The 22211-nt window shown below is 37.4% G+C and overlaps 1 protein-coding gene across 5 annotated transcripts in view; it reads left to right on the top strand.

The window, feature by feature from the left end:
• The window catches only part of RNF213 (ring finger protein 213), a 208271-nt gene that overhangs the window by 33651 nt on the left and 152409 nt on the right, over positions 1–22211 (top strand). For all 5 annotated transcript variants that reach the window (XM_069064114.1, XM_069064116.1, XM_069064115.1 and 2 more), the window contains 2 exons: positions 5951–6150; positions 21641–21927. In XM_069064114.1, coding sequence (XP_068920215.1) covers positions 5951–6150; positions 21641–21927 — 487 coding nt within the window. The remainder of the gene's footprint in view (positions 1–5950; positions 6151–21640; positions 21928–22211) is intronic.

Below are 22211 nucleotides of genomic sequence, written 5' to 3'. Positions count from 1 at the left end.
AATTCAATGAGAGTAAGGTTGACTCATTCCCTTTTACCTTCCTACTCTTGCCCTCCATTGTAACAGTGTTCTCTTGCCTTTTTTATATGAGATAATTTACCCTCTTCTGTCTCTCCCTTCTTCTCTCATTACATTCTTCTCTCACTTCTAAATTTTATTTTTTAGATATCATCCCTTCCTATTCAACTGATTCTGTTTCTGTCTATGTATACATGTACATACATATACACACGTATATACACTTACACCCTCCTCTACATATATACATATATATGTGTGTGTGTATACATATATATATACCCTTCAATTATCGTCATACTGAAAAAAGTCTCATGCCTTACAATTAATGTTTTTCCCTGTAGGAATGTAAGTAGTTCCACTTTAATAAGTTCCTTATGATTCTTTTTTCTGTTTACCTTCTCATTCTTCTCTTGCTTCTTGTATTTGAAAGTGAAATTATCTGTTTAGCTCTGGTTTTTTCATCAAGAATGCTTGAAAGTCCTCTTTTTCATTGAATGACCATATTTTCCCCTGAAGCATTATACTCAGTTTTGCTGGGTAGGTGATTCTGGGTTTTAATCCTAGCTCCTTTGACCTCCATAATATCTTATTCCAAGCCCTTTGGTCCTTTAATGTAGAAGGTGCTAGATCTTGTGTTATCCTGATTGTGTTTCCACAATACTCAAATTGTTTCTTCCTGGTAGCTTGTAGTATTTTCTCCTTGACCTGTGAACTCTGGAATTTGGCTATGATATTTCTAGGAGTTTTCTTTTTGAGATCTTTTTCAGGAGGTTGATTGGTGAATTCTTTCAGTTTCTATTTTGCCCTCTGGTTCTAGAATATCAGGGCAATTTTCCTTGAGAATTTCTTGAAGGATAATTTCTAGGTTCTTTTTTTGATCATGGCTTTCAGGTAGTCCAGTAATTTTAAAATTGTATCTCCTGGATCTATTTTCCAGGTCAGTGGTTTTTCCAATGAGATATTTAATATTGCCTTCTATTTTTTTATTTATTTGGATCTGTATCTTGATTTCTCTTGAAATCATTAGCTTCCATTTGCTCTACTGTGGCCAGCACAGTTGGTGGGCTAGCGAGCAGTGAGAATAGTGAGACAGGGGTGTAATCAATAGTCTGTTTATTACAGGACCATTTATACAGAGCCAAAGATGCTAGGGACTCACAGAGTTTATATGCCCCCCCAAAAAGAATGTAAACACCCCAGAAGAATGCAGACAGTGTACAATGACCCTCCCTCTAGGTGACCCAAAGGAATGCAGACAGTGTACAAGGACCCTTCCTTAATCTTGTTTACTATTTACCCTTGCTTAAGATTAGTTATTTATTAGGGTAATATCCTAGGACCATATCCAGAGGCATAAACAAAAAAAAAGATTACACACCTTCTTGCTTATCTGCCCTGTAACCTTGCAGGTAACTTTATAGGGCAGGGGAATATTCCTTTAGTGGGGTCAAGGGACCCCAAAAGTTCTCTACATACAAACAAGTTTATACATTCTCCTGCTTATCTGCCCTGTAACCTTTCAGGTAATAATATAGGGGAGGAGAACATTTCATTAGCGGAGCTGGGGGACTCCTGAAAGTTCTTTACATTGCTACAGTCTAATTTTGAAGGAATTATTCTCTTTTGTGATTTTTGAAATTTTTTTCTCATCTGGATAATTCTATTTTTTAAGGTATTCTTTTCATTGGCTTTTTGGGCCTCTTTTGCCATTTGAGTTAGTCTATTTTTTAAGGTGTTATTTTCTTCAGTGTTTTTCTGGGTCTCCTTTAGCAGGTTGCTTTTCATGATTTTCTTGCATCATTCTCATTTCCCTTCCCAGTTTTCCCTCCACTTCTCTTACTTGATTTTCAAAATCCTTCTTGAGCTCCTCCATGGCCTGTAAGCAATTCATATTTTTCTTGGAAGTTTTTGATGCAGGAGTTTTGACTTCATTGACTTCTTCTGGTTCTATGTCTTGATCCTTTTTGTCCCCAAAAAAGGATTCTGTGGTCTGATTGTGCTTCCTCTGCTTGCTCATCTTGCTAGCCAATTACTTGACTTTTGAGCTCTTTGCCATGGTACAACTCTGCTTCCAGAGTAGAGAGAGCTATGTCCCAAATTGGTGGGTTTTTGCAAATGTTTTCAGAGGGCTGAGGAGGGTGCCCTCTCTACACACACCCCAAGCTCTGGCACACTGGCCACACACTCCAAGACCACCACCCAAGACCACAATCCAGATCCAAACAGGTCAGAGCAAGAGCAATTACCCTCTGAATTGTTGCTTAGTCCCCCTGTGATCTGCATTCCAGGATCTCCAGAGGCAGCCACATGGCAGCAGGTGCAGCCGCTGTACCTCTGGCACCTTTTACCCTTGGGGTGGGGGCCTGACTGCACACATCTGTCACCTGGTTCCAACAATTACCCACTGACCTTTTGCTTTCTCTTTGGTGTTTATGAGTTGAGAAGCCTGGAAACTACCACAGCTGCTGGTGATTCACTCTCCTGAAATCTGCTCTGGCCAGTCTGTCTGGGACCTTACTATTACTAGCATTGGGTTAAAGAGGGAACAACATGTAGAAGGAAATAAAAGTCTTTTAAATTCAGAAAGAAATAAGAGGGCAAGGGGATAGGGTGGGGGTAAAGGATAAGGGAGGTACTCATAGAGGGGTGGTTAGGTTAAGGAATAGGTGGGCAAGGTAGTGGGTAGAAATAAAACAGCTGTGAAGAGGGATAGAGTAAATAGGATGAGGACAGTGAAGAAAAAAGAGGAAAAACATAAGAAGTAATTGTAGCTTAGAAGGTGAATGGGATGAATTTACACAAAACAGAAATGAATAGCAAATTAAAAATTTGAATTCAACAGTATATTGCTTTCAGGAAACATAAAAATGAGAGATGCACACAAAGATAAAAAAGATCAGGAGTAGAATGTATTATGTGAAAAAAACAAAGGTAGTAATCACGATCTCTGACGAAGTTAAAGCTAAAATAGATTTAATGATAAGTGAAAAATAGAGACTATGTGTCTGCTATATTATTCAGTTTTAGACCTGGCCTGTACAAACTGCTGCTTATAAAAGGATTTTGGGTAACCTGCAGAAAATGTAGAAGATGCAAATAGAGCCCTGCATAACACATCACCTGTGGGCCACTTTGTCAGGCTAGAAGTGGCCCTGTAGGCGGTATGTTGAGCAAGCATCTGTTAGACCATTTAAAGTACCTAGACAGTATAAAATACTTGAGTGTATACCTGCCTGAACAGACATAGGAACTCTGTGACCATAAATATAAAACACTTTTTATGCAAGTAAACTCAGATCTAAATAATTGAAGTAATATTTATAGTTCATGGGTAAATAAAACCAATACAATTTTTAAAATGACAGTTTTACCTGGCTAGTTTATTTATTCAATATTATCCCAATTAAATTATTAAAAAAAATTTTTTGTTGAGTTAGAAAAAGTAGTAACAAAGTTCATTTGGAAGAACAAAAGGTAAGAAACTTGAAAGAAACCAGGGAAAAAGAATGTAAAGAAAGTAAATTCAGCAGTATCAGATCTTAAATTTTAAGGTAGAGCACATTGTTGACGTGTAAAAAGGATAGGATAATTTAGATTATTTTAAATTAAAATTTTCTTGTATAAATAAAACTTACGGAGCCAAGAGTAGAAGGAATGCAGAAAATTGGGGGGAAAAGCTTTCATAGACAATCTCTCAAATAGTATGTGATTAGGTTGGAATATTGCTGTGGTATAAGAAATGATGAACTGGTTGATTTGGAAAAACATGGAAAGACTTGGACTTATGCAGAAAGATTCTAGCCACCTAGATAAACAGATGATAGGAAGAAATAAGTATAGAATGGTCTTACATATATGTGTGTTTATAGCTATCTCTGTGTATGTGTGTATATGTGTGTGTGCGTGTGTATATATGCATGCTTAATTGTAGCCTTCTTTAGGGTGGTGGGGGGAGGGAAGGGAAAAAGTGCATAGCAGGGAACAAAAGAAGACCAACAAGGAAGTGAAGAAAAACTGGGCAGTTTTGAAAAGAATGTGTAGTATTTGTTATATAGGTTTTCTTGAATTGGAAATTTATTGTTTTATGTTCAGTCCGCTCTTATGGTCAGCTGTGTACATGATTTTTTTTTCTTTTCTCATTTTATATTTAACTTTAAAGTGAAAAAATTTACAAAAAAATCCAAATGTTAAAAAATTGTTTTAGCATGTAATTTGGGAAAAAATAAATATTAAAAAAATTCTGGGGGTGTGTGTGGGGAAGTCTTTGACTTTTTTGTCATATTAAATATCAACAAAAATGTAAGATTACTTTATAAAGTTTTGGGATTTTGGCAGCAATATACATTGAAATATTTAAGCGTTGCCTATTTCTTTTTTTTAACCTTTCTTTTAAAAAAAAATTATTTTATTCTTAATTCATAGAACAAAACAAGCACTTCCACAACTTTAAAGATGATTTGCACATGAAATCACAAATCCACCATGTACAGATTGCTATTCCTTTTAAATATATATATATATATATTTATAATTGTTATTATGTACATTTCTTTTGTTTTTCTCCATTCCTCCCCCTTCTTCCCCACCCTAGAGAGGGCTACCATTAGACATATATGTATATATGTATGTATACATCCATGTATACATCCATATACATGTGTATATATGTAAAATATTCTAGATGTACTATTATCAGTTCTTTCTCAGGATGCAAATAGCCTCTTTCTTCATATGTCCTTTATAGTTTTAGTTAATTTGGGTATATATAATAGACAAAGTGACTTATTTGTGCAGTCTTTTTCTTTCTCTTTGGAGGGCAGTTGGGGTTAAGAAACTTGCTCAAGGTCACACAGCTAGTAAGGGTTAAATGTCTGAGACCAGATTTGAACTCAGGAGGACCTCCTGACTCCAGGGCTGGCGCTCTATTCGCAGTGCCACCTAGCCGCCCCTCAAAGTCATTCTTAAAACAATATTACTGTTACTGTATACAATGTTTTCTTATTTCTGCTCATTTTGCTCTTCATTATTTCATTCAGGTCTTTCCATGTTTTTGTAAGATTGAGCTCATCATTCTTATAGCTCAGTATTATTCCATCACAATTATATACCATAACTTATTCAGCCATTTCCCAGTTGATGGGCGTCCTTGCATTTTCCACCATAAAGAGAGCTGCTATAAACATTTTAGAGCATACAGGTTTTTTCCTTTTTCCCTATCTTTGGAGACAGACCTAGTGGTGGTATTTCTGGGTCAAAGGGTATAGGCAGTTTAATAACTCTTTGGGTATAATTCCAGATTGCTCTCCACAATCCAATTCACAATTCCAGCAATGATGAATGTGTCCCAATTTTATTTATTATGCAGTTATAATATTGTAAATTATACAGATTTAAAAATACATAATTGTACAAAGTAATTTCAGGGTGGTAAAAAAACACTAAGGACTGGGGGAAGGTTAGGGAAAGCCTTGTGTAGATAGTGACTTATATTTTGATTTGAAGGGAGCCAGGTGTCTTACAGTAGCTTTTTATTTTTTTTAAAATATTTTTAGTTTTCAGCATTCACTTTTACATGATTTGAGTTTTAAATTTTCTCCCCCTCCTTCCCTTCTCCACTCTCCAAGACAGCGTGCAGTCTGATAGAGGTAATACATATATAATCATGAAACTCTTTCCATATTGGTCATGTTGTAAAGAAGAATTAGAAGCGAAGGGAATAACCACAAGAAAGGTGAAAAAAACCAAAAAAAGGAAAAATAATATGCTTCAATCTGCATTTAGATTCCATTGTTCTTTCTCTGGATATGCATAGCATTTTCCATCATGAATCTTTTGGAATTGTCTTAGATTATTATATTGCTGAGGAGAGCTAAGTTTATCAAAGGTAGTCATTACACAATGTTAGCAGCTTTTTATTTTGTGCTTGTAGAAAACTGGGTGAACATGGATTCCTTATTGAAGGTAACATGATGGTTTCCAAGGACCAAGTGCAGAGATCTATACCTTACAAATATTTTATTGTTCGTGGCTCAAACCAGGAGTATGAATTTATATACAAAAAACCTTCAAAGTCTGGACAGTATGTCAACCGCTGTTTGTTCATAAAGGAATCAATTTTGAGATCTGGAGGTAAGCTAACAACTGATCTTTTTGATCATCCCTGAATTATAGTATGTTAGTTACTTGGCTACTTTTATATTTTCAACAGAGTCCAAAGAATTGGTTTTTAGATTATCTTTGTTTTTTTAAACATGGCATAGTGGATAATGTAGTTGATTTGGACTCTAGAGTGATTTGCTTTTGTATCTAGCCTCTAAAATTTACCTGTTTAACTACGAACAAGTTACTTAACCTCAGTTTCTTCATCTGTGTCATGGGAATAATAATATCTATACTACCTGCCTCACAGCATTGCCTTTCCTAATCCCCTTAATGTTAGTGCCTTTTCTCTGAGTTTAACTCAAGGTCATCATGAATATATCTTATTTGGACATGTTGTTTGCATGTTGTCTGTCCTATTAGATTGTGATATCCTTGAGATAAGGGATTATCTTTTGCCATTCTATGTATTAACAGCACTTAACACAAATATTTGTCTAACAAATACAGTAGACACTTAATAATTGTTGACTTGATTTCTCTTGGTCATTCGTCTAGAAATTCAAATTCCGTTCTCAGGTACCACCTTTTTATTTATTTTTATTTTATTATTTTTTTTTTATAAGCAATTGGGGTTAAGTAACTTGCTCAAGGTTACACGGCCAGTTATTTCTGGGTGTGGTGCTAAGTATCAGAGCCCGGACTCAATCCCAGGTCATCCTGACTCTGGGGATGGTGCTCTTACTCGCTGAGCCACCTGGCCGCCCGCAAGCAATTGGGGTTAAGTAACTTGCTCAAGGTTACATGGCCAGGTGTTTCTGGGTGGGTGCTAAGTGTCTGAGCCCGTATTCGATCCTAGGTCATCCCGACTCTGGGGCCGGTGCTTTTACTCACTGTGCTGCCTGGCCACCCCAGGTGCTACCTTTTAAACCAGCATTTCACTTCCCCAATTAATTTTCCTCTTGCCCTTTAATGGGCAGCAATGAGGAGAACAGTCTGTGACACTTTGGTCTTCCATTTCTTTCCCAAGATTTCATAATTATTGGCTAAATTTTTTGGTTCCTTAGGTAGCTCTGCTTATTAGGGCAGTCCTAAGTAAAAGGGACCATGAGTTTCATTGGGAAGGATTTTGATCATATGATTCATGGAGAGGTTTTTGGATTATTAAAATTGATACCCATCTTTACCCTTGTCCCAGGTCTGTGCTGTATTTCTTTTTTATCTGTTGCATGTCAGCCCTTGTAATGTACTTTTATAAACCTTCCTACTTGCTCTTTCCCCCCAATGTGTTGTCTGCCTGCTGATGGGTATTGTGATGTTTAAAAAGTTTGAGAGTTTCTGGGTAATTAATAATTTTATTAATAGTGCTAGCATATTATTAATAACAGGGTCAGTGCGGGGGCAGAGCCAAGATGGCAGAGTAGAAATAGGACTTGCGCTCAGCTCTTGCTTCCACCTCTTCCAATTCATGTAAAAAGTGACTCTAAACAAACTTTGGAGCTTCAGAACCCACAAAATGACAGAGAGAAGCTAATCTGCTGACAACAGCCCAGCAGGCTGGCAGGAAGGGGCCAGTGCAGCACTCTGGGAGCCTAGTCTCGCAGGAGCTGAGGTTTTAGCCTGAGGACAGCCACAACCAGCCAGTGGGCTGGAGGGACTAAAGATCACCAGCAGCTGTGGTGGTTTCCAGAATTATCAACCCATAGATGCTAAGGACAAAGTGAGAGGTCAGTGCAGTGTGGACTTTCGGAACGGGGAGTTTGGGAGTGTGGTCAGGCCTTTGTCCCTGGGGTGAGAAGTGGCTGAGGTGTGGCTCCTTCAAAGCTCCTGGTCTGCAGATTTTAGGGGGACCAAGCAACCAGTCTGAGGGGTAATCGCTCTTGCTTCTGGATCACTGTCTAGGGTGGAGGTCCTGGGGTGCATGACCAGTTTGCCAGTTTGTGGAGGCTTCAGAGAGGGCAGCCAACTAATAGCTTTGGCAGCTGTGAAAACCCCAGCAACTGGAACAAAGCTCCCCTTTCTGGTAGAAGAATTCTTTTTTTTTTTTTTTAAAGCAATTGGGGTTAAGTAACTTGCTCAGGGTTACACGGCCAGTTATTTCTGGGTGTGGTGCTGAGTATCTGAGCCCGGATTTGATCCAGGTCATCCCAACACTGGAGCCGGTGCTCTTACTCGCTGAGCCACCTGGTCGCCCCTAAGCAATTGGGGTTAAGTAACTTGCTCAAGGTTACACGGCCAGGTGTTTCTGGGTGGGTGCTAAGTGTCTGAGCCCGGGATTCGATCTCTAGGTCTTCTCAACACTGGAGCCAGTGCTCTTACTCGCTGTGCTACCTGGCCACCCCCTGGTAGCAGAGTTCTACTGTGGCAAAAAGCTCAAAAGTCAAGTAATTGAGTGGCAACATGATCAAGCAAAGGAAGCAAAGCAAGCAGAGAAATCTGACTTTACACTCCTATTTGGGGGATGTAATAGTAATGGAATTTAAAGATCCCCCTGGATTGGCTTTGTTTTCACTTTGAGTGTTAAAACCCAGAGCTTGTGAATCCAACTTGTGGGATGGACTTGTTGATGTGAAAAGAGAGGGCAGAACTGGGAGGAGCTGGTGCTGCGGATTTAAAGAGAGGCCCAAGCAGAGAAAAGCCCAAAGCAAAGAGAGTCAGAAGAACTTTTGGAAGCAGCATCATGGAGGCAGAGAGAGAGACAGGGACAGAGGATTGCTGAGGGCCAGCTTGAGCTGCCCAGGACTTCTGAGAGCTGCCACCCAGAGCTGCCAAGGACTGAGGAGACATGGCTGTGACGCCAGTATTTTGTCTGTCTGTTTTGATGTTGTTTTGCCAGATTCGTGCACTGGTGAAGGACAGTAGTATTGTTGCAGAGGTCCTGGACCCTTGCTGTTGGTTCAGGGGTCCTGAGACTGTTCTGTAGACAGAGAGTGGATTGCGTTTGCTGGTGAAGGACAGTGGTGTTGTTGCAGAGGTCCTGGAACCTTGCTGTTGGTTCAGAAGCCCTGAAGAAGGACTTTCTTGTTGTATGTTTACAGAAATCCTGGAAGAAGAGGGTCTTGCTGATGTTTTCAGGAGTCCTAAGACTGTTCTGCAGGCAGAGAATGAATTAATGAGGTCACTGGCAATGTATATTGTGGCTTTGTTAAGCTTTGTCTCCCCAGGAACAGAGATTGCTGAGAACTTGCCTTGCATCAAGATGAAGAAAAGACTTCTCTTTGGGTATTAACTGCTGTGAAGATATCTTAAGCTTGTTGTATCTCAGGGGTAGATGGCCTTTGTGCTTGGCGTTAAATGATGATAATTCTAATTCAGTTGTGATCCAGGGGTGGGAAACTTTTGACTTTTTTGTGCTCTGTGACCAACCAAATGAATATACTTTGTTTATCATTGGAAACTAATCTCCATTTGAGAAGAGGGACTTTGCGATTGACTAAATTAATGTATTTCCTAGGGGTGGAACAGTACTTGGAAGAGGGACTTTGTGATTGACTAAATGAATGTAATGTCCAGGGATGGAATAGTACTTGGAAATTATTGAATTACACTCGGTGAATGCTGTATTTTGATTTTCTCCATTCTTACTTTGTCGCTGAATGAAATGGAGAGCTGCTATGCTGGTATTCTGAACCTTGGAAGTTGCCTTTGCTTGGCATTACAGGGGACAAAAAGGATCAAAGCATGGAATAGGAAGAAGACAAAGTCAGAACCCCTGCACCAAAACCTTCCAAGAAAAATATGAGTTGGTTACAGGCCATAGAGGAGCTTAAAAAGGATTTTGAAAAACAAATAAGAGAAGTGGAGGAAAAATTGGGAAGAGAAATGAGAACGATGCAAGAAAATTATGAAATGAGAGTCAACAACCTGACTGAAGAAAATAACACCTTAAAAAATAGACTAACTAAAATGGCAAAAGAGGCTCAAAAAGCCAATGAGGAGAATGCCTTAAAAAGTCTAATTAACCAGATGGAAAAAGAATCTCAAAAGCTCACTGAAGAGAATCATTCCTTCAGAATCAGATTGGAGCAAATGGAAGCTAGTGACTTTATGAGAAATCAAGATATTGGGAAACAGATCCAAACAAATGAAAAAATAGAAGGCAATGAATGTGAAATATCTCATGGGAAAAACCACTGACCTGGAAAATAGATCTAGGAGAGATAATTTAAAAAATATTGGACTACCTGAAAGCCATGATCAAAAAAAGAACCTAGAAATTATCCTTCAAGAAATTCTCAAGGAAAACTGCCCTGATGTTTTAGAACCAGAGGGCAAAATAGAGGTTGAAAGAGTCCACTGATCACCTCCTTTAAAATATCCCAAAGAGAAAACTCCTAGGAATATTATAGCCCCGTTCTGGAGTTCCCAAATCAAGGAGAAAATATTACAAGCAGCCAGGAAGAAACAATTTTAATATAGTGGAAACACAGTCAGGATAACCCAGGATCTGGCAGCTTCTACACTGAGGGATTGAAGGGCTTGAAATAATGATATTCTGGAGATCAAAGGATCTGGGATTAAAACCAAGAATCACCTACCCAGCAAAACTGAGTATTATGTTTCAGGGGAAAATACGGTCATTCAGTGGAATAGAGGACTTTCAAGCATTCTTGATGAAGAAACCAGAGTTGAATAGAAAATTTGACATTCAGATACAAGAAGCAAGAGAAGCATGAGAAGATAAACAGTGAAAAGAAATCATAAGGAACTTATCAAAGTTGAACTCCTTACATTCCTACATGGAAAAACGATAATTCTAAGTTATGAAACTTTTCTCAGTATGAGAATAGTTGTAGCGAATATAAATGTGTTATCTATCTATCTATGTATACGTACATAGATATGTCTATATAGGAGGATATATGGGCGTATGAATACATATTTGTGTGTGTGTATACATGTATATAGGTATACTTAGAGGGTACAGGACCAATTTAATAGGAAGGGATGATACTTAAAAGGTGAAATTAAGAGGTGAGAGAGGCATATCATGGAAGGAGATGAAGAGAGACAGAATGGGGTAAATTATCTCATATAGAAGGGGCAAGAGAAAACTGTTACAGTGGAGGGGAAGAACAGGAAGGCAAAAGGGAATGAGTCAACCTTACTCTCATTGAATTAGGCTTAGGGAGGGAATGACATACACACTAAATAGGGTATCTCACCTTACAGGAGAGTATGTGGGAAGGGTATGAGAAGAGGGGGGATGATGCAAGGGAGGGCAGGGTGGTGGGAAGAGGGAATTTGGAAGCACTCACTTTTTAAAAGGGACAGGATCAAAGTACAGAATAGAACAAGTGTGTGGTGGGATAGGATGAAGGGAAGTATAGTCAGTCTTTCACAGTATATCCACTATGGAAATGTTTTGCACAGCTACACATGTACCACATCTATTGAATTTGAGGGAGCAAGGGAAAGAATCTGGAATTTAAAGTTTTAAAATCAATTGTTTAAAATATATATATATATATATACACACACATATATATACATATATACATATAATTATTATTTTACATGCAACTGGGAAATAAGATATACAGGCACCGCGGCATAGATATCTACTGTGCCCTACTAGAAAGTCGGAGGGGAAATTGGGAAAGATATAGGAGAGAACAGATTGGGGGAGGGGAATATTCAGCAGTACCGCTGTTTTGAGGTGCTGGGTAGGGGAAAAATGGGGAGAAAATTTGTAACTCAAAATCTTGTGGAAATGAATGATGTAAACTAAAAATAAACATAGGCGCGGCTAGGTGGCACAGTGAATAGAACACTGGCCCTCAAGTTAGGAGGACCTGAGTTCAAATTTGGCCTCAGATAATAGAAAACTAGCCATGTGACCTTAGGCAAGTCACTTAACCCCAGTTGCCCTCCAAAAAAAAAAAAGAAAAAGAAACATAAAATTTAATTAAAAAATAAAAGGGTCAGTGACACTCTTGACTATCAAAGAACCCTCTTGGAACCCATTCACCACTTATATGTCCTTGGAAGGGAATATGTAACTAGTCACAGACCAGTGACAAAGCAAAATACTCCATTACTTAATTGTTTGGAATATAGAAAGGACAAATTCTAAGGTAATTAGTTCAAATCTTTTATTAATTAACTTATTTTTGTTTTTAATATCTACTTCCATGAGATTTTGAGTTCTGAATTTTCTCCTCTCTCCTTCTCCTCCCTCCTCCCCAAGACTGCATGCAATCTGATATAGGCTTTACATGTTCATTCATATTAAACATATTTTCACATTAGTCATATTGAATTAGTTCAAATCTTATACCTGCATCTCACTATAGTAACTTAAATACACTCCAGTAATAAAAGATCTACTTAATTGTGTTTAATGAGTACCTAACGTGATTATAGAAATTTGCCATGAAAGAGTCAGGGACATAGTTATATAGTAAGGGAATAACGCTTTCCTAACTTCGTGTCAGTTCCAGGTAAAAGTTATATAGATAACCAGTTGCATTGAGCCAGGCTTAAAGTCTCAACCAGGTAGGCTATTTTCCATTCTATGCTAGGGAAATTGAGTCAGGAGAATTCTACCTCAGCCCATGCCAAAAGTTGCTCTCTCAACCTTATCGAAGTGAACTCTACTTGCAGTTCATGGACATCAACCCCTTAGGGTTGCTGTCATCATGGATCATTGACTTAAACAGCTTTCATTGATGATCATACCTGGAGTCAGACTCAGAAGATTTTCAGTGACAGTCCCATAAGGTCTCAAATACCAAGTTCTAGTAATCATAGCTTTGGATGAATTCAGCTTTCAAGAGTCACATACCCTTGATAGCAAATATTGCCCATAATCTCACGTTGGTAACAGTAAGATATTCATTGTGAAAAATCACAACTTATCTTGATATAATTAGTACTCAGGGTAAGTAGATGCTTTTTTATCCCTAGGTTCAACATTATAGAAATGATTTTGCTTTAAGATACTTAATAACAAACGAAAGACTTGGGATGGGATGTGTAAATATAATAATCCCAGAGTGTATACTGAGAACAGTTTATATGGAAAGTTGTCCATAGCAAAGCATGTTCAGTTATTAACCAAGATCAAATGGACATAAATATAGACTACTGCTCTCAGAATCTCTTTAAGTAGTTTAAGTTGGAGGTCCCCAGAGTTATTTAACTCACCACCCCCTTTTAAAAAAAAATTAGTGGCCCTCTGGAAATTACTTTCTTTAACCTTTTAATGTTTTTTTAAATTTACATTATTTCAGAAAATATAAAATACTTAAAAAATGCTTCTCAAATTTAATAATTTATTGTAAATTTGTTTTTTCTTGCCTTGAAATTTTGATAATGTAGTATTTCATTTTGTAACCATATAGTATTGTATTATAAACAAGTACATGTTCCTGCAGATGCATGCTGAATTTCCAAACAATATGTGATATGCTCACCTGCCAACACTTGCTAGTTAAGGCTTCTTGTGGCAGACTTGACCACTGATCAGTTATAACTTGCATTTTGTGTGTTTATGTGGAAAATAATGTAATCAATACAACTTTAACTCTGTTACACAACAGATGAAAGATGTAGGAGTTTTCAAAATTTTCTTCTCTTTGTTTCTTTTCTTATGCTCCCACCACCCTCTTATTTTTATTCAATGACCCCCAATTGCACCTGAGGCTACTACTCCCCCTCCCAGATTGTTCCATTGTTCCTAAGGTGTGGTATTACTTAGTTTGGGAACCTATAGTTTAAGTAGGAACTACTTTAAGTAGTTTCCATGCATTTCAGGGCATACTTTACACAAAGGATCCAATCCCAGATTAAATCACAAAGATAAGTAAAATCAGATTTCCTGTTAAGGTAACACAAAATAGCTCATAATTTACTTCTTTCCACTGAGATAACTGAGTATACTGAAATTCTGTTCCTTAAGATGTAAACAAGAGGTTCCAGACTTTAACTTTACAACTGGATAGATTGGATACATATAAACTGGATCTTTGTTTCACAAGCTTTTCTACTTTTTGTCTATTCTGACATCTAATCATTCTGAAAGAATGAGATTCTTCAGGGACTAAATCTTATACATATGAAAGTTTTCAAACACCAAGTTAATTCTTGCTTAGGTCATCTAATGGCTTCAAATTCAGATTAAAACTGCAAGATCTTTTCCCATTTTCAGCTTATTACAGTAATTCACATACCTTGGTTATTAATTTAATTAATAGCTCCGGTATTGCAATGGCAGGCTACTTTTGTTTGCCTACCCTGATAATAGAAATTTACTGTGAGAATTAGATTCAGGGACATGGTTATAACAGCATCAAATCTGGTCCTCAAAGCCTACACCACTATAAGTAGGCTGGCATATGGAACCTGGTGGACAGATTTCTTGTATAAGAAGATGAATTAAGAAAGTCTAGGTCTTCCCAATGTAACGTCCCTACCTTATTCCCAGGGATATGTATTCACTGCCTTTATATCTCAGATCTAGCTTCCATTGAGCTGTTAGACTGCTGACATTTTTTCTTAAAGTGCCCATTTAAGGTTGGCCCAAGGACACAACAAACTTAAAAATGAAACTCAGATGTTATTCAGGGTCCCAAAAAAGCTTTCTCCTTGAACAGTGTAGTCTCAGTAATCTCAGTAGGACTGGACACAATTGTTAGTAATACCATCAAATTATTGGAATAAATTTGCTTACAAATAAAATTTATCAGTCCTACTAAAAGTCATACAAAAGTTTTATTTAAACATATATACAGGGTTTTTTTTTTACTTAAAAATTCCTTCCTGAAAGTATTTCCCTTTCTTAAAAACAACTTAAAATTTACCCTGATGTAAAAAGGCAGTCATTAGAATCTAATAAAACAAATTAGTTGGAAATATCTAAATTTACATCTAGCTCTTATTCAACCTTTTTTAGAAAAGATTTTTTTTTATTTTTTAGTTTACATCATTCATTTCCACAAGATTTTGAGTTACAAATTTTCTCCCCATTTTCCCCCTACCTACCACCTCATAACAGTGATGCCACTGAATATCCCCTCCCCCAATATGCTCTCTCCTATATCTTCCCCCATGCCCCTGTCCAACTTTTCCATTAGGGCACAGTGGATCTCTGCCCCAGTGCCTGTGTATTGATTTTAAAACTTTGAATTCCAGATTCTTTCCCTACCTCCCTCATCACCCAACCTTACTGGGAAGATAAGCATTTCAGTGTAGGTTGTACATGTGTAGCTATGCAAAACATTTCCATAGTGGATATATTGTGAAAGACTGACTGTATTTTCCTCCTTCCCATCCCATCACCCCACTTGTTGTATTTTCTGCTTTGATCCTGTCCCTTTTCAAAAGTGGGTGCTTCCAACTTCCCTCCCCCCCAGCCTGCCTTCCCTTCTATTATCCCCCCTCTCATCTCCTTCCCCCCTACTCTCCTGTAGGGTGAGGGTATCTTACCCTATTTAGTGTGTATGTCATTCGCTCCCTAAGCCAAATTCATTGAGAATAAGTTTGACTCATTCCCTTTTGCCTTCCTGTTCTTCCCCTCCATTGTAACAGTTTTCCCTTGCCTCTTCTATGGAAGATAATTTACCCCATTCTGTCTCTCCTCATCTCCTTTCATTATATGCCTCTCACCTCTTAATTTCACCTTTTAAGTATCATCCCTTCCTATTCAACTGGTTTTGTACCCTCTATGTATATCTGTACACTTATATACACATACTAACATATATATTCATATGCCCATATACCCTCCCATATAGACATATTTATGTATGTATACATGCATAAATGTGTGTCTATTTCCTTCAACTATTTTCATAATGAGAAAAATTTCATAAGTTACAGTTATCGTTTTTCCATGTGGAAATGTAAGGAGTTCAACTTTGATAAGTTCCTTATGATTTCTTTTCCCTGTTTACCTTCTCATGCTTCTCTTGCTTCTTGTATCTGAATGTCAAATTTTCCATTCAACTCTGGTTTTTTCATCAAGAATGCTTGAAAGTCCTCTATTCCAGGGGCAGCCAGGTGGCTCAGCAAGTAAGAGCACCAGCTCCAGTGTAGGGATGACCTGGATCAAATCCGGCCTCAGATACTCAGCACCACACCCAGAAATAACTGGCCGTGTAACTTTGAGCAAGTTACTTAACCCCTATTGCTTAAAAAAAAAAAGTCCTCTATTCCACTGAATGACCATATTTCCCCTTGAAACATGATAATCAGTTTTGCTGGGTAGGTGATTCTTGGTTTTAATCCTGGTTCCTTTGACCTCCGCAATATCATATTCCAGGCCCTTTGATCCCTCAGTGTAGAAGCTGCCAGATCCTGTGTTATTCTGATTGTGTTTCCACATTATTGAAACTGTTTCTTCCTGGCTGCTTGTAATGTTTTCTCCTTGATCTGGGGACTCCGGAACCTGGCTATAATATTCCTAGGAGTTTTCATTTTGGGATCTTTTTCAGGAGGTGATTGTGAGGCTTCTTTCAACCTCTGTTTTGCCTTGTAGTTCTAAAACATCAGGGCAATTTTCCTTGAGAATTTCTTGGAGGATGATTTCTAGGTTTTTTTTTTTTTATCATGGCTTTCAGGTAGTCCAATAATTTTTAAATTATCTCTCTGGATCTATTTTCCAGGTCAGTTGTTTTTCCCATGAGATATTTCACATTGCCTTCTATTTTTCATTTGTTTGGATCTGTTTCATAGTGTCTTGATTTCTCTTAAAGTCACTAGCTTCCATTTGCTCCAATCTAATTCTGAAGGAATGATTCTCTTCAGTGAGCTTTTGAGATTCTTTTTTCATCTGGCAAATTTGGCTTTTTAAGGCATTCTTCTCCTCATTGGTTTTTTGAGCCTCTTTTGCCATTTGAGTTAGTGTATTTTTTATAATTTTCTCACATCTTTCTCATTTTTCTTCCTATTTTTTCCTCCACTTCTCTTATTTGGTTTTCAAAATCTTTCTTATCTCCTCTGTGGCCTATATGTGGCTCATTCTTTTCTTGGAAGCTCTTGGTACAGGAGTTCTGACTTGGTTGTCTTCCTCCTTTCCATGCTTTGATCCTTTTTGTCCCCAAAATAGGAGCCTAAGGTTTGACTCTTGCTTTGCTTCCTTTGCTTGCTCATATTGCCACTCGATTACTTGACTTGTGAGCTTTTTACCACAGTAGAACTCTGCTGCCAGAATGGGGAGCTTTGTCCCAAATTGATGGGGTTTCCTCAGCTGCTGGAGTTATTAGTTAGGTGCCCTCTCTGAAGCTTCCACTCACTCTGGGAAGCTGGTCGCACACCCTAGGATCTCCACCCTAGACAGCAATCCAGATCCAAGCAGGTTAAAGCAAGAGCGATTACCCCTCAGACTAGTTGCTTGGTCCCTGTACAATCTGCAGAGCAGGAGTTCTGAAACAGCCATGTGGCGGCGGCTGTATATCCTCCATGCCTCAGCTGCTTCTCCCTACAGGGGGTAAAGGCCTGACTGCACTCCCAAACTCCTGATTCACAAAGTCCACACTTCACTGACCTCTCACTTTGTCCTTAGCATCTATGGGTTGATTCTGGAAACCACCACAGTTGCTGGTGATCTGAATTCACTCCAGCTGGCAGCTGGTTGTGGCTGTCCTGAGGCTAAAACCTCCGGCTTGTACAGGTCTAGGCTCGGCTCCCAACATGCTGTGCTGGCCGCTTCCTGCCGGCTTGCTGGGCTGTTGTAGGGGAGGTTAGCTTCTCTGTGTCATTTTCTGGGTTCTGTAGCTCCAAAGTTTGTTCAGAGTCACCTTTTACATGAATTTGAGGAGGTGTAAAGCGGGAGCCCTGCAGAAGTCCTGCTTCTACTCTGACATCTTGACCACTCTTATTCAAATGGATATGAGAGACTCTTTTGACTGAATGAGTGAAAATAAACTACTTCTAAAATGATAGACTGAGGTGAAAAAATGAATCATAATTTCACAATTATCTACTTTTTAATAATTCCATAATATACTTGTACTTTCTTGAAATAATTGTTCATTATGTACAGGTGCTAGGCTTGGTAGCCCCTCAGTCTCCTTCATTCCTTACTAGAGGACCTTATTTAGAAAAAAAAATCTTACCTTCATTTCTTTTTTCCACCTTTGTACTGAAAAAAGGGATGGCAGTGAATATTATGAGACATGGTGATGTGATTTTGAAGGTCTTGTTATGTTTTTCAGATATTCTCTCTACCTTGAAATTGGAATTCATCAAAATTAAGTTGATGTAAATTATTTTTAAGTATCGTGGTTAAATCCCCAGTAGTACCATAACCAAATAAATTCCTAATTATTGCAGAATTCTAATTACCATCCCTCTCTAGTAAAAACTATTTGCAATGAGGAAGAGATTTAGTTTTTCTTAGTGAAGCAGTGCCACAAATATACTCAATTAAATTAGCCTTAACACAAACAATTCACTAGACCTTTAAAAGTTTACTCAATATCCTTTTTTTCTTTTGTCTTCTCCTAACTCCTAGAGTATGAACTCATCCTGGTATAAAATATATCAGTAGAAATCAAGAAAATAATTACATTCTGGTGAGTGAAGTGATAGTTCACTTGAATTTTAGAAAAACAATACTAAGTACTTGCTGTAAATCTCCAAATTAACACTAACATACACACACACAGACACACCCCTCCCCACCCCCACACACATTCACTATGCTCTACATCATACTCCATACATTATAAGCAGGCCTGAAAATTTCCACCCCCATTTTCTGCAAGGATTATTTGTATTCTTTTTACTTGGTAGGAATTCCACAACACAGAGGACTCTTGCACAAGATTGATAACAATTTATTACTAGATGGTTTGAAGAATCCTTATAAATTAACCAAAAAGATTTTACAAGGTCTTTGTACCTTTTCTCATAGATTAATTATCAAGTTTCCTTTTATACTTATGTAAAATACTTGATAGGTTTTAAGATTGTAACAATAACTCCAAATAACTTAGCTATCTCATGATTTTGAAAAGTGATAGCCAAATAATTTTAGAAGAAACTTCATCTTAAATATAGGCAAAACTGGAAGTTTAAGTTCTTAAATATAGTACTTCAAAATATTATGGCATGTGGTCAGCAGGGCCAATTAAATGACATATAACTGCTTTCTTCTTTTTTTTTGGGGGGGGGGGCAATTGGCATTAAGTGACTTGCCCAAAGTCACACAGCTAGTAATTATGTCAAGTGTCTGAGGTCGGATTTCAACTCAGGTCTTCCTGACTCCAGGGCTGGTGCTCTCTATTCACTGCGCCACCTAACTGCCCCACATATAACTGCTTTCTAACTGATATTTTCATCTTCTTTTAACAGTACAATTCTTAATTTAATAACGTCCAGGTTATAAGAGAAGTTGCTTTTCTAATAACATAGCTGAAATACAGTAGCTTACCGAATTTCACAATATATGAAAATTTAGGAAAATGACGATACCATAAATAGTATTATGTATTTGAAACTTGGAACAAAACTCATTACCAATCAAATGACCTCAGTTTAGTTGAATGCATTTCCAAATAACCTTACACTGAAAAGATTTCTTCTCATCTCCTTTGGTATTATATACCGATCACGTCTAAAACTCTATGTAAAATTATCAAATATGAAGCAATTACATGTAACTAAAGAAATAATAAAAAGAGTTAACAATAATGTAGCACTTGCTCTATACTGGGTACTGTGTTAAGCACTTTACAATTGTGTGATCCCCACAATGACCCTGGGAGGTGGATGCTATCATTATACTTCCTCTTACAGAATAATAAACTGAGGTAAACAGACATAAAGTATTGGGGTGACATAGCTAATAAATTCCTTAATGCCACATAGCAGTTGTCTTTTATGTTAGGTTCTAATTTACTATAATTATTCTGATAGGAGAATACAATCAGACCATATTCTGATTTCCTTCAGGACAGATTTCAGACCAAATCAAATCCAGATTTGTAATTGCTAATGGAAACATTTAGCTCTCCAAGGTCCTGTACTTTTAGCACTTAAGAAGAAAAAAGAATTATTATCCATAAATTCACATTAAAAAAAAAGTCATGTGGTGATGATTCCTAGCTCTCTATAACCTTGTTTTATACTGCCTTAAGGAGCTGTATCAATTCTCAGTCCCCTGCTTCCTTTACCCATCTTTTAAGACTTTTCCGATGAGGGACTGGCCTGTGTTCAGCCTCCAATTCTCAATATAGACATATACTTAGAAATACATATAAAGTTTTACAAATTTTTTATCACACCTGTTATCATTAGGTTAGCTTAAAGTGTACTGGGCTAAGTGTTGTAAGTTATTGATTTTGGAATTTCTTACCCTAAGATTCTGAATGACTGATCTCTTTTACCAGGCAGATCCCTGGCAAGGTGTGACCAGGCAGAGAAACCTTTGCGAGCTTTTCACAGAGGAAGTTAATGAAATAATTCTCAGTTTGAACAGTATAAGGAAACATCTAAGATCTTATATAATAATCACAGATTGAAATAGCCAATAATTTACCACATCCAATATTTATATAATGTTAAATTTAATATGGGCCTTCTACAGATTATCCTGAAAGGTGGATGGATAGGACTAACCAGATTCTTATCTGATCTTACTCAAAGACCAAAGCTGGTTAAAGATTGATTTTTGAAAATCTTTTCCTTTGCAATTTCAAGTTCTTAACTGAAATCAAATTATTATCCTTTAACCTAAGCATGATTGTGGAATCTTAAAACATTGGCACCCTAACTCAATTTCCAGTCTGCCACAAAAGCAAAAACTCAGTGTTAACAACTGATTTTTATTTTTTTCTTTATAAAATATTTACTTCACTCTTTTAACAATTAAATCCATTTTAGCTTTCAAATAAGTTTTCATTCTGAATCTTTTCTACTTACAGAGGAGTCAGACTTGCCCATCTGAAGCTAGTGCATAATTATCTAAGGCAACTTTTCAGGAACAAGAGGAACTTGGAGCATGTAGTCCTGATATTGCCCCGGCCTCCATTTTTATTCCCAAGCCTGTTAACAACTTACAAAAGGCTTTACTGCCCAGTTAACAATAGAGATTTGTTATGTTGCCTAAAAAACAGTTTTCCAAATTAAGACATACCCCATCTTCCTTTCTTTCCTGCTATTCTTCACTTTTAAAATCTGGAAAGTTAACATTTAACAATTTACAAATCAAGAGAGTTGTATTTTTCTCACATCTTTTGCTGACATTACTTATAAAAACAGCTTTTACAGTGGTAACGTACATTTTAAACAAATTGCTGAAATCCTAAAGTGATTACATTTAAGGCTGTGATAGAAAAACCTTAATCAAAGTGTCTTAAAAGACAAAAAGCTTATTTTTTGCAGTTTTAAACACATCATACTGATATCAGATATATTGGATAACCAAAGACAGTCCCCTAGATTTAATTTAAACATAATCTACAAACTTTAGCTTTGGGATCCATTTAGGCCTGAATTCATCTAACTTTAGAGTAACCAAAAAAAATTGCTCGTAATTATGTTCATTTACCATAGTTCTTTCTTTTACTCACAGAATGGCACCAGTATGATGATATAATTTGTATGAAGCCCTATAAGAGCCTGATGACAAAGGTGAAGGATTTTTTGACAGATGACAACACAAGGAAGGTGGTAAAAGGAAAGTTCATTGCTGCCAAAATTATGTTGGATAATGTCTTCAGTATCCTCAGCACCTGGAGCACCATTAATTTGAATGGCTTTTTAAGCCAGTTTTCTCAGTTTTATTTTGTGGTCAAGAAGCCTATGGTTTATGAAGACCAGGCAAAGGAATGGGAATCTTTAGGATATGGAGAAGAAGAGGTATTCACTTACATAGATTTGCATTTTCTAGATTAAGTGTAAGCTTTATTCTTAACTTTATACAACCCAAGGAGTTCCATTTTCCTCCCAGCTGTCACTACCTGATATTTCATTCTTTTTTTCCCCTTTATTTCCTCTGAAGTAGTAGACCATAGCATGACTCCTTCCCCATCCTTGGCTTTGGTTTCTGCTTTCTCCCTTTTCCAGGGCCAAATTTTCTCAGACAAAATTATCACTAAGAGAATTATGGGGGAAGAGAACCACCCCCTAAGCTGCTTTGTCTG

The sequence above is a fragment of the Petaurus breviceps genome, unplaced genomic scaffold, assembly GCF_028583685.1.
Source record: "Petaurus breviceps papuanus isolate PSGF00001 unplaced genomic scaffold, PetGlider_PUasm1.0 90617, whole genome shotgun sequence".
Classification (NCBI taxonomy): Eukaryota; Metazoa; Chordata; class Mammalia; order Diprotodontia; family Petauridae; genus Petaurus; species Petaurus breviceps.
Note: the sequence above shows the minus strand (reverse complement) of the source record. Positions and strands in the feature narration are given on the sequence as shown.